The sequence below is a fragment of the Saimiri boliviensis genome, chromosome 3, assembly GCF_048565385.1.
Source record: "Saimiri boliviensis isolate mSaiBol1 chromosome 3, mSaiBol1.pri, whole genome shotgun sequence".
NCBI classification, from domain to species: domain Eukaryota; kingdom Metazoa; phylum Chordata; class Mammalia; order Primates; family Cebidae; genus Saimiri; species Saimiri boliviensis.
In genome coordinates this window covers 107,984,297-107,997,840 of record NC_133451.1, presented here as the reverse complement: position 1 = coordinate 107,997,840, position 13,544 = coordinate 107,984,297, and the positions used below count along the sequence as shown (strand labels likewise).

Sequence of the window (13,544 nt, the reverse complement as noted above, 5' to 3'; positions counted from 1 at the left end):
CATACCTGCAACTCAGAAAGGCCACACGTGGTTAAGTGCTCACACATCAAGTAGCTGAGGATTACAGAAAAAGGAAGGAACATTTTATTTGGAACTCTCAGAGGCTTTCTTGGAGAGGGGGCTTTTGCACTAAGCTTTGCAATGTGGGCAGGGCAGAGATGAGAGAGAAAACATTCTAGTCAAGTGGGAAAAAAATCTTACTCCATAAGTTGACATGGTCAAAAGTTGACAGACTTGTTTAACATCCAATTTCAATCTGGCATCAAGCTCCCATTCCCACCAGGCTGCCTGGGAATTCCATCTTTTCAACAGCATTTCCTGTCATCTTCTCCCTTGGAGCTTGTGCAAGAGTTGGAGCTGAATCTTGGTTCAGCTGATGCTTGGTGCCTGATGTATTCAGGAACACAACTGCTCTTCATTCCATGGGCTTCCTGCTGATAAACCTGCTGACTAAGCCCATTTTATCCTTTGCCAAACAGTCCAGCAAATCTGTTGCCTTCACGCCAAATTTAAGGAATGTAACTCTGTCCTGAATGCAAGAACAAAGGAACCTAAGACCCATCTGGTTCCTCGAGTTCTTATCATGTCTCAGGGCCATGGCCATAGCAAAGACCTACTGGGTTCCTGCTATTATTCGGGACTTGTATGAAAACCATCTATACCTATTGCTGTCTCCCTCTTTCTCTCACCCCTTTCTCTCTCAATCTTTCCTTCCCACTTATTTATTCTTCTTACTCCTCTCCCCTGTTTCTTTCTCACTCTGCTGATATACTTTCCCCCTAACAGAAACTTACTTCTTGATTAAGGAAAACTGTCTTCCAGCCATTTCTGCTGCTTAGATTTCGTAAGCTTCAGTAAGCAGAGCAGGGAAGATCGGGAGGACCAGAACACAGATACACCTCAATAAATTACTATGCAACATGAGAAAGAGAATTGAACAGAGAAGATGGTATAGAAAAAAGACAGAAAAAAGTTGTTTTGGGGAATCCGTCAAACATCCCAGATTAGCTTAAGCAGAGGGTGTATCAAGGTAGTAAGTAGTAGAACATAAAAAAGGAAGATCTGATCCATATTGCAGATAATCTCTAATTCCAGGGTGAGATCACTAGACTATATTGAGTGGGGAGCCATTTAGATTCTTCAGCCTGAAAGTAATGAGTTCCCAGAGGTGCTTTCAGGACAGCCACGTGCACCCAGGTATGTGCACCAACCATGGGGCTTGTCTGTCAAAAGAAAGGACCTTTTTTTTTTTTTTTTTTTTTTTTTTCCCTAATTTTCTGAATGCCACTCAATGGGCTAGCTGGGACTCTGGGTGCTTGTGGAAGTTTAATTCAGTGGTAATATACAGGCAAGAATGGTGAGATGGAGGCTGGTGTCAGGAAAATTATTTAGGAAGTTACTAATCAAACTGAATTGAAATAAAAGCAGACCATACCCTAATTCAACTTTGTATATCTCCAGCATCTAGAAGGGCAAGCATGGCCTAGTAGATCATCACAGATGTTTAATAAATGAATAAAATGGTGGATGGATGTGAGGTGTAAGATTATTGCTTATGGGGGATGTAAGAGGCTTGGCACAATTTAAGAACCAATTAATTGAGAAATCTCAACTTCTAATGCGCTTTAGAAGTGCTTCTGCTCTAAAGTGCTTCTGCAACTCATGTGACTTTGGGCACTCATTCATGCAACAAACATTCATTGATGTGCTGGGTATTGGGGATATGGTAACGAATGAAATAAACTGACTCTCGCTTTCTAAGGTATTACATTCTAGTGATAAGTGCTGAGAAGAAGAGTAGAGCAGGGAAAGGACACAAATAATGAATACTGGGGAAGGGACAGGGAGGACTTTTTAACAGAAGGTTGTCACGGAAGGCCTCTCTAATAAGGTGATATTTCAGGGAGCACTGAAGTGGAGAACAAGTGATGTGTGTCTCAGAAAGAAGTACTTCAGGCAGAGCAAACAGAATGTTGTGTAAGGAAAAGCAAGGAGACCAGTGAGGCTGGATGAAGATAATGGGCATAGGAAAAAGTGGGTAGAACACGAGATCAGAGCCTGGAGAGCTCACAGGTCATGGCAAAGACTTTGGATTTTACTCCAGGTGAGAAGGGAAGCCATTGGATTCTTTCTAACTTCCAAAGGATTGCTTAGTCTCCCATATTTCGGACAGACTACAGGAAGGGCGTGGGCAGAAACCCACTGACTAGTTAGGAGACTTTTGCAATAGATCAGAGGAGAATAATGGTGGCTTGGACTAGGGTATAGTGGTGGAGGTTGAGATACGATCAAGGTTTGGATACATTTAAATGATAGAGGCAAAATGACTTCCTGGTGTGGGCCTGGCAGGCATGAAAAAATAGAGAGAAACTAAGGATTATGCAAAAGGTTTTGGCCTTGAAGCACCTGGATGAGTGGAGTTGCCATTTGTGGATTGGGAAAAGTTAGGAGTATTGAAATCAAGGGCTCAGTTTGGGACAGGCTAAGTTGAATTACCTATTTAGATATTCAAGTGGAGAAGTTGAATAGCCAAATCTAAAATTGGGTTAATCAACATGTGGATACTATTTATGCTCTTGGCACTAGAAGGGAGCTCCTCAAGAGTTATTGCTGATAGATGCAAACAAAGACTGAGCTTGGGTGGTGAGGACTGAAGGTGGGAAAGAAACAACAACAAAAACCCTGGGCCAAAACTAACTAACTCCTTTAAAAGAAGCACATAAAACACTCAATATATACAGTTTCCTTGAAAATTATTGTGCTTAAATTTGAGACCATATTATTATTACAAGGCAATGGAGGGAAATAGTAACACTGTTTAAGTCAATAGAGAAATGAAAAAGGAAGAGCTGACTTAAGAGAAAGATGTTGGCTTTTAGAAATGTATTGAGGTGCCAGACATTATTTCCCTCCTTATCAACCATGTTTCAAGGATTTCTGAGGCTCTATGGTTGTCTGAAAGTATATAATAAAGGCTGGTAAATGCCTGGTGATTTTTAATTTGCTTATAAACTTGTGAGTTGCCTGGGCGTGGTGACTCACACCTGTAATCCCAGCACTTTGGGAGGCCACGGTGGGCGGATCACCTGAGGTCAGACGTTTAAGACCAGCCTGGCCAACATGGTGAAATTGCATCTCTACTAAAAACAAAAAAAATCAGCCGAGTGTGGTGGCGTGTGGTGGCATGTGCCTGTAGTCCCAGCTACTTGGGAGATTGAGGTAGGAAAATTGCTTGAATCCAGGAGGCAGAGGTTGTAGTGAACCAAGATAGTGCCACTGCACTCCAGTCTGGGAAACAGAGTCAGACTCTGCCAAAATAAATAAATAAATATATAAATAAAAATAAAAATTTTTTAAAAATAAACTTATGAGTAGAGGTGGGCTAGATGTTGTCAAGTCTGAAGCTTATACTGTATACACTTAAGGGGCTTCTTTAAGAAAAGTAACATGGAATTAGGGACAGAGTCTTAGACCGGGATTCTTGTGCAGGTTAGGGTTCCTGCACTTAAGTGTCATTGGCTTCATGGTAAATCTACCTCCATTGTGAAGACAATTGTTGGTTTAATATATTTTTTAAAATTATACTTTACGTTCTGGGGTACATGTGCAGATTGTTTAATATTTTATGGAGGCCATGGGTGGTGGCTCACACCTGTAATTTCAGCACCTTGGGAGGCAGAGGCTGGTGGATCATCTGAGGTCAGGAGTTCAAGACCAGCCTGACTAACATGTTGAAACTCCATCTCTTACTAAAAATACAAAAATTAGACAAGTGCGGTGGTACATGCCTGTAATTCTAGCTACTTGGGTGGCTGAGGCAGGAGAATCACCTGAATCTGGGAGGTGGAGGTTGTAGTGAGCCAAGATCACATCACTGTACTCCAGCCTGGGTAATGCGAAACTCTGCTCAAAAATAACAATAAATAAATAAATATATATATATGTATGTATGTGTATCATAGGTAAGAGATCTATAAAAGGCACTGCCATTTTTACTGAAATGAAAACATTATGTGAAAATGTCATTGCTTGTTACCTCGCCTTATAATTAGTTTTCTAATTTTCCTATTTTGAGAACACTGAGGAAGAGCAGGTGTGGCTAAACTCTGCACCATTGCTAAGCTAGCTCTCTACTGAGTCCACATCCTGCTTCTGCTGATGGTATGTTCTAAGATTGGGAGCTGGTAAAGACTTTTGTGTTTATTTGTTTTGTTTTCTTTTGAGACAGCATCTCACTCTGTTGCCCAAGCTGGTGTGCAGTATTGGGAACGTAGCTCACTGCAGCCTCAAACTCAGGCTCTAGCAATCCTCCCATCTTAGGACCTCCCCAGTAGCTGGGACTTACGGGACATGCCACCATGCCCAGCTAATTTTATTTTATTTTTTAATTTTTTTTTTTTTTTTTTTGAAATAGGGTCTTGCCCTGTCACCCAAGCTGGAGCACAATGGTAGAATCTCGGCTCACTGCAACCTCCAGCTTCTGGGTTCAAGTGATTCTCCTGCCTCAACCTCCCAGGTAGCTGGGATTATAGGCATGCACCACCATGCCACGCTAATTTTTTGTATCTTTAATAGAGACAGGGTTTCACCATGTTGGCCAAGCTGGTCTCGAACTTCTGACCTCATCATCCACCTGCCTCAGCCTCCCAAAGTACTGGGATTATAGGCATGAGCCACCATGCCGACCCTAATTTTATTTATTTATTTATTTATTTATTTGTTTGTTTGTTTGTTTGTTTGTTTGTTTTACAAAGACAGGGTCTCACTATGTTGCCCAGGCTAATCTCAAACTCCTGGGCTCAAGTGATCCTTCAGCCTCAACCTTCAGAGCAGCTGGGACTGCAGGCATAAACCACTGGTCCCCAGCCACAAAGACATTTTAAATAATAAAATGTTTTTTCCATGGCCATGGACAGAGGTCTAATTGTAGTGCTTTTATTTCAATTCAGGGCACATACCTTAAAGAGAAAAAAAAAAATAACTTAAGACCAGCAATTTCTCAAGTAAAGAGGAGTGATCGATAAGAAAAGGCAATTTTGAAAATAAATTACATTTTCAAAAGCTGTTTTTCTTTGTGGAGGTCGCTGGTCATATTACAAGGAGCTTGGAGCTCCTTAAAATGGCCGAACAGAACTAGCAAATGACAAGTGATTTTTTCTTTTCCTGCTGACAAAAAAAAGAGTATGAGTCGGATTTACCTCGACAGTGGCTGGTGTGAAGTGCCGTGGGGAGATGGTGATTTAGGTATGGTATCAAACCTTACAAAATCGGATAGATATAAGAACATCAGTGTTTTTCTCTAGCAATGTGGTGTTTACAAAACAGGGCAGACTCTCCCTGTAAATTATATACCAGATGTCTGGGAACAAGAGTTGCCTCTAAATATAGTCAGAACCACCTCCTGTGTAGCTACAGAGAGAGAATAACTAGGAATTTGGTTAGCACGGTGAAAGTCACGGACACTTTATAAAACAATTTCACACTGAATAATGCATCCTAAAGAGTTAACTTACATAATTTTTAAAGTAAGGGTTGCATTGCTTTTATTTTAGACACTCAATGAAAGTCTAACACAATTATAAAATTACTAAGTAGTTGTACATAAAGCTATTTATATCTTGTTTGGTCTTGAGCTCATAAATCTCTGATATACAGCATGTTGATATTGAAAGGTAGGATATTTAATATTGAACATGTTTGAATGGAAATCTGTAATTGCTAAATTTTGGATTTTGAACTGGAAAAACGAAAAGTGAAAACTGAGTTCATACAGAAATTGAAATATGATGTATGGTAGTATCCTTTGATTCTCATATGCTATTAGATTAATTACATAAATTCTTCTGAGGAATTACAGGGGAATAAATACAGAGTTCAAAACAAGAAGATTCTTTTTCACTGAGCGGTACACATGTTCTAGAAATTACTTCTTTAATAGATTGATACAGCGTCATTTCTTATTTCTTACTTCAGGAAGAAAAAATATAACAGCAATTGTTGGTTGTTGGCTTATAAATATTTATAAATCACTCAATTGTTTTACACCATTTAATCAAGCTGACAGTGCAGAAAAGTATTTTAGTAAATGATGTTATTTATTGCTTGAGTTTCCCTATCTTGGGGGAAAAGATTCTTCCTAAAACTCATGTTAAAATCTCCCCCATTTACCAGCTTATGTTTAGCCAATAGTACTAGTTATTATTTATTGTGCATTTGGAGAGCAGGCACTTAACGTGCTCCTTTCTAATCCTCCCTCTGTTCTGCTTCATGGATCATGCTTTTCTCATTTGATGAGGTTAGATGACTTTATAAAGGCCACTGTCCTAAGCTGGGGTGCCAATCCAGGCCTGCCCCGCGCCTCAGCTTTTCTCCCAAGCTTCTGTGCCCTACACTTGATCTCATTTCTCACTTCCTCCTGCCCTCTGTTTCCTTCTCCTCCTTCTGCTCTCTACTCCCATCCCCCTTCTTCAAGGAATAGTGAGAGACCACAGGGTGCTTTGCAGGCAAGCGGAGCTCAGTTCATTAAATGATGGCATGTGCTTTGTCCCTGCAAGACAGGCCAAGGGCTCCCTCATCCAACATTCAAAACCGGTTTCTGAGGGTTATGATGACATTAAACTTTTTTATGCCAAAGGAGGCCCTATTAATAGAAATAATAGCAAGTGCACATACACAAAATCTGGCTTCAGGTTTGTTTGTTTGTTTTCTCTCCTTATCTTGATGGACTTGAGTTTGGATTATAAAGAAAATGGCAGTGGAAACAGAAAACTAAGTGACAGCGTGGGAGAAAAACTTGGAGATGGGATTTGGATACTTGCGTTTACTGAGTCCCTTATGTGGCCTGCTTTCTAAATAATCCTTTCCTTCTCTCTCTCTCTCAACCCCAGCAAGTAATGCTGAAATTGTTCAGAAGACTAATACAATCGTTTTGATGAACAAACACATTAGTATGCAGAGGAGAAGAGCTGGCTGGAAGGAATATCAAGTCCCCTTCAGCTACAAATATTGTTAGCTTTACGGCCCCTTAAAGGGCACCATAATATACTAGAAAGGAATGAGTCCAGAATGAATCCCAAAGGCCTTTAACATTCCCAACAACATCTGGTTAGTTGTCCTGTTAGCTAGTGACAATGGAAATATAGGCAGGGACAATGAGTCAGCATCACGTAATTTGGCACCTGTATTTAAGAGATAAATTAAGGATAATGAAATATACTATTATACAAGAGGGAAACTGATCATTATAAATATTATAAGTAATTATTTAAATGTAAACACATTTAGGCATTGATTACTTAAATTGTTATGAATTTATTATTGCTTTGCTGATTAAACTGAACAAAGTGGCTTCACATATGCAATCTATTTGCAAAGTTATATTGTAATTTTTATAAATATTTAAGTATTCATAAAAAATTGATAATGTTCTAAAGTTCTGCATAAATTCACTCTGCAGTCTTGTTTAGTGATAATGCAAATAGATGCTTATGATTTTTAAAGCATCAGATTTCATCTTAGAAGCTGGAACTGGCAAAATGCTTTCCCCAGAGAAATCTTATTTGTGATGATAAGCTTGCATTTTACCTAATGAGAACATAATGTTCCAATTTCCCTTAAAGTATTACTTTGGCACCAAATTTTGTCATAACAAAAAATATTTATTGGTGTGCATTATTGCAATTCTGCCTTGAATATATAATAGAACAGTCACACAGTAGAAAGAAGTAACACACAAAAGCTAATCACAGTAACTTGTTGCAAATGAATGTCTGGCTTACTAATTTTTCTAGGTAAGCAAGAAATAACCCTAGATGGAAACTTATATCTATCTATTGAGAAAGTATACATTATTCTTTTGGGAGCTGTAATGTCTTTAATTGTAAACCTCAATTATCATTATTCTGTAATTCAAGATAAACACCAGTGCAAGACACTGGCTGGGAGTTGTATCATTTTTGGAACATACTCAAAGAATTGCTTTTCTTCTTATAAATACATGATAAGACTTATTATTGTCTTTTTCTCTTAAAATCAGGGAGCAGAAGAAATTTGCTGAAATGGAATCAGAATGAAACAGACTATATTTTAAAATAGTAAGAGATGATTAATAAAGACTGTGTACCAATAGAAATTCCCTGGCTAAGAAACAGAACCCAATATAAGAAAAGTACTTTTAATTTTCATCCAACTAAATTAACAAAATCTTGCTGAAACTTAGAATCAGAATTAGCCTTTGCTTCCCTAATTCGGGTTATTTACTTACGATTTAGCATGGATTCCAACTTTCCTACACTACTGCCATAGTATCTTGTTCCAGTAAACTTTATCTTGTCAAGCAACAGCCTACTTTTGCTAAGAATAAAATGAAATAAAACTTCTGTTCAGACTGAAGGGTTTTATTTCAGAGGGGTGTTAGAAGGAAACATACAGTAATGAAATCACTGACAGATAGAATTACTATCTCTTAACAAGTGAAAAGTATTGCCACTGCAGGTAGGAGGCTGCAGTTTGAATTTTACATCCACCCCTTTCTAGCTGTGTGACCTTAGGCAAGTTATTTACCTTCTGCGTGCCTCAGTTTCCTTACCTGGAAAACAGAGATAATAATAGTGCCCACCTCAGAGGATCAGCCTGAGGATTAAAGCAAGTAAATTTATGCCCAGCAATCAGGGCAGGACCTGGCATATGGTGAGGACTGTGTACGTGCTTTCTGTTTTTATTTAGGTAATCAGGTTATCATTAAATAAGTTGGTTTTTCTCAATCTTAAGATTGTTACTGGTGCAGAGGGCAGAAGTCACTTACCAATCATCAATCCTGTTGTATCTAGTAATGTTTCAGAATTTTCTCAGAAATACAAATCCTAAGGGAAAACAGGCAGAGTCTCTCTTCTCTCTGTTGATTTACAAGTAATGGTAATAACAGCTAATGTTGAATAGTGTTTACTATGTGCATATACTAGTCTAAGCACAATGTATATCATTTAATTTAGTTTATCGTATCTCCTTGAGGTATATGCAATTATTATTTCCATCTTCAAGTAGAGGAAATGAAATCTAGAAGAAACGTAATGATTGGCTGGGTGTGGTGGCTCACGCCTGTAATCCCAGCACTTTGGGAGGCCAAGACGGGCAGATAACCTGAGGTCAGGAGTTTGAGACCAGCCTGACCAACATGGAGAAACCTGTCTACTAAAAATACAAAATTAGTTGGACATGGTGGCACATGCCTGTAATCCCAGCTACTTGGGAGGCTGAGGCAGGAGTATCACTTGAACCCAGGAGACAGAGGTTGCAGTCAGCCGAGATCTTGTCATTGCACCCTAGCCTGGGCGACAAGGATGAAACTCTGTCTCAAAAAAAAAAAAAAAAAAAAAAAAAAGTAATGATTTAGAGAGTCATGGGGTCTAACTCCAGAACTAATGCTCCTAGCCCTGACTGCCATGACCATGCATTGTCTTCTTTGCTTTGCCTTTTGGTTTATGCAGAGTGATTTTACTGCAGGGAAGATACTTAGTGGCCTCAGAGGTGTTTCCTTATCATAATGGTGATACTCATTTTATAGCAACGGGCAATAGAATGCTTAACCACTAGGATGCCATTGACAGTCACTTCAGGAGAGTTTGGGTGCAGAAGTAGTGCCCACTCCTCACTTCAGACACAGGGCTCAGCTACTTGCCCTGCTTGGCAACATGTTGCAACCCCTAAACCTCAGAGCCCGGGCAAGTTTGGGTGGGGGGACCACAGGAAATAGCAGAAGGAGCTGGGAGTGTGGGGAGATGGACATTCAAGCTAATATTCCTGCTAAAAGGACAGAAAAAAATTGAGAGGAGGGGTTCAAGGTGAAAAACCATGAAACAAAACTTTTTTGTGGCTGATCTGGTGACCGTAATTCCCCTCTTATCTGGTAGTTGTATTAGTCAGGATTCTCCAGAGAGACAGAACCAATAGGTGGGAAATAGAAAGACAGATAGATACCTAGATACATAGACAGACAGAGAAAGACATAGGTATATGAGAGGTGATGTATTAGGGGAGCTGGCTCACATGATTATGGAGGCAGTGAAGTCCCGCAACAGGCTGTCTGAAAGCTGGAGACCCTGGGATGTGGCAGTGTGGCTCAGTCCAAGTACAAAAGCCTCAGAAACAGGAAAGCCAATGTCATTCTCAGTCAGAGGCCACAGGCCTGAGAACCGAGAGAGCCACTGAAGTCCTGGAGTCTCAAGGTCAGAAACAGCCTGGAGTTCTGAGGTCCAAGGGCAAGAGGAGGAGACTGTCCCTACTCCAGGAGAGTTTTCTTGTTCTCTCCAGACCCTCAGCCATATGATGGTGCCCAACCTTGCTGCAAGCAGCTCTTCTCCACTCAGCCACCTACTCATAAGACAGTCTCCTCTGGAAACACCCTCACAGACACACTCATAAGCAATGCTTTACCCATTCTCTAGGTGTTCTTTAATTCAGTCGACACCTGAAATTGTACCGTCACGAATCCACCCCTTGTCAATGTGGCGCCTATATGCATCTCCCTAAGCCATACTTAATCTCCAAAATTAATGCAACAACAGGCTGGGCACAGTGGCTCATGCCTGTAATCTCAGCACTTTGGGAGGCCAAGACTTGGGGATCACCTGAAGTCGGGAGTTCAAGACTAGCCTGACCAACATGGAGAAACCCCATCTCTACTAAAAATACAAAACTAGCCGGGTGTGGTGGTGCATGCCTGTAATCCCAGCTACTCAGGAGGCCGAGGCAGGAGAATCACTTGAACCTCGGAAGCAGAGGTTGCAGTGAGCCGAGATTGCGCCATTTCACTCCAGCCTGGGCAAAGAGAAAGACTCCATCTCAAAAAATAAAAATAAACAAATGCAACAACAAGGTAATGGTTCTGCCAGATGTAATATTACTATCCTGCCAATAACAGAAAATGCACTAATCCCTTCTCCAAAAGAAGAGGTAAAGATCTTGGATGATGTTTACTCTTTTCCTGATATCTCATGATTTAAAAAGTCAGTGTATCTTATGTTACCTATAAAGGAATAAGAAGGGAATGAAAATGAAGATAAATTTCCTTAATATATGTATATATGCCTACATATTCTTAACGAAATAGAAAGTACTCATGACAATTATAATTTCTGCCACTGGTCACGTGATCATAGCTGGTGTCTATAACTACCTTCTTCTACTACCCGTTAAGTAACTAACCCCTTTGCCTCCAGCAAGCACCTCAGCCAGTCATAGTTCTTTACCTGTCGAGATGACCCAAACCTTCATTCCTGCTGTGCCATTCATAGTACTGCTTGGATTCGGTGTTGTGGTTTTCCTTTGATCTTACTCACAGGGCATGATAATATACTAAGAGACTCTCTAAAGGATGTTCTGTACTCTGGACATACTCTTCCTTAGCTCCATTGTGGGGCAGGAGTCCAGTTTCCCCATGGTAGTCTTGCTCTGTCTTGCCAGTCTGCACTGTAACTCCCTTCTTAGTCTGTTGCCTCAGAGACAGGAGGAGCTCATTCTCAACTTCCATGGCAATGGAATCATTGTCGTGTCTCTGAGTGGAAGCTCTTCCCTCCCTCTGGAACTAAGACCTCTATGCCAGCCAAGCATAATGTTGCAAGTGGGTCACTAGGGGTAATAGTGGGTGCAGGTATTCAAAAGGCACGATAAGCTGGGTGTGGTGGCTCACGTCTCTAATCGCAGCACTTTGGAGGTCAAGGCAAGTGGAGTTTGAGGTCAGGAGTTCAAGACCAGCCTGGCCAACATGGGGAAACCCTGTCTCTACTAAAATTACAGAAATTATCCAGGCATAGTGGTGTGTGCCTGTGGTCCCAGCTACTTGCGAGGCTAAGGCAGGATAATTGCTTGACCTGGGAGACCAAGGTTGTAGTGAGCTGAGATTGTACCACTGCACCCCAGCCTGGGCAACAGAGCAAGACTGAATCTCAAAAAAAATAAAAATAAAAATGGCATATTAAGTCAGGGATGGGTAAATCCCAGAGCATGCATCGTGGCTCCTGTTGGGAACTGCCTATCTGGTTCCTGCAGTAAGAGTCAAATTTCCTAATATACAGTATAAGTATCTCGGTCACCGTGTTGAACACTGAGTGTGAAAAATTTATGTGACCCAGGAACTGATAATTTCTACTAGCATTCACTTTGATGCATAGATTTTTGTTTTCTACTTTTTTTTTTTTTTTGACAGGTTCCTGGGCAGATAGATCACCACTACATGAAGCAGCAAGTCAAGGTCGCCTTCTTGCTCTGAGAACATTACTATCACAGGTAATATATTACACATTGTTTAAAATATGCCCGTTTCCATGTTCATGGAACATGGTCAAAACAAATCAATCCGAATATAATAAAATTACTTAAATTTTACTTCTGTCCTTTTAATGCATATTAGAGAAGGCAATAGCTTCTAATTTGTCTTTGAAAATTCTTTTCTTGCCGGGCACGGTGGCTCAAGCCTGTAATCCCAGCACTTTGGGAGGCCGAGGCGGGTGGATCACGAGGTCGAGAGATCGAGACCATCCTGGTCAACATGGTGAAACCCCGTCTCTACTAAAAATACAAAAAACTAGCTGGGCATGGTGGCGCGTGCCTGTAATCCCAGCTACTCAGGAGGCTGAGGCAGGAGAATTGCCTGAGCCCAGGAGGTGGAGGTTACGGTGAGCCGAGATCGCGCCATTGCACTCCAGCCTGGGTAACAAGAGCGAAACTCCGTCTCAAAAAAAAAAAAAAAAAAAAAGAAAAAAGAAAATTCTTTTCTAAATATGTTGATATAATTATATGTCTTAGTATTTCAAATTTCTCAGAGAGCATATTTGTTCATAGATAGACTTTTAAGGAAGTAATGATTGGGTTTATATATTATTGATTAAGCTTTCTAAATATGCTTAACTCTGTATAGTATGTGCAGCTAATTACAGACTTAGTTCAGTAATGAAATATCCAAAAAGAAGTCATCACAGCAGATGCCAAAGCAATCTTTTTTTACATTATGGTGATCTGTAATATGCTCCAGGAAATTGCCTAACAAGGCTATAGGACAATCATTTCTATACTTGCCTGCTCATCAGATTCACCAGAGGAAAAATGCAAAACACAAATCCTTATTGTAACAGAAAGCTTGGAATTTTTTTTAAGCTTCTGATGTAATTCAAATGCACATCCAGACTGGGCGTGGTGGCTCATGCCTGTAATCCCAGCACTTTGGGAGGCCAAGGCAGGCGGATCACCTGAGGTCAGGAGTTCGAGACCAGCCTGGCCAACATGGTGAAACCTTGTCTCTACTAAAAATGCAAAAATTAGCCAGGCATAGTGGCTTACGCCTATAGTTCCAGCTACTCAGGAGTCTGAGGCAGGAGAATCAATTGAACCCAAGAGTTGCAGTGAGCCAAGTTCACACCACTGCATTCCAGCCTGGGCAACAGAGCAAGGCTCTATCTCAAAAAAATAAAAATAAAAATAAAAATAAAATGCACACCCAGATCTGGAAGTCATGCGCTACTGTTTCCCAGTCTCAAGGGGAAACATTCTCA

General features: G+C 40.5%; 1 protein-coding gene across 2 annotated transcripts in view; it reads left to right on the top strand.

Moving 5' to 3' along the window:
* ASB5 (ankyrin repeat and SOCS box containing 5) overlaps window positions 1–13,544 on the top strand; it is a 117,058-nt gene that overhangs the window by 94,341 nt on the left and 9,173 nt on the right. Inside the window, exons 1-2 of one of the 2 annotated variants that reach the window (XM_010344427.2) lie at window positions 1,276–5,244; window positions 12,203–12,282. In XM_010344427.2, the coding sequence (XP_010342729.1) occupies window positions 5,184–5,244; window positions 12,203–12,282 (141 nt within the window). In that variant the 5' untranslated portion in view covers window positions 1,276–5,183. Of the gene's footprint in view, window positions 1–1,275; window positions 5,245–12,202; window positions 12,283–13,544 lie in introns of those variants that run through there. The other variant, XM_010344425.2, reaches the window with a different exon arrangement.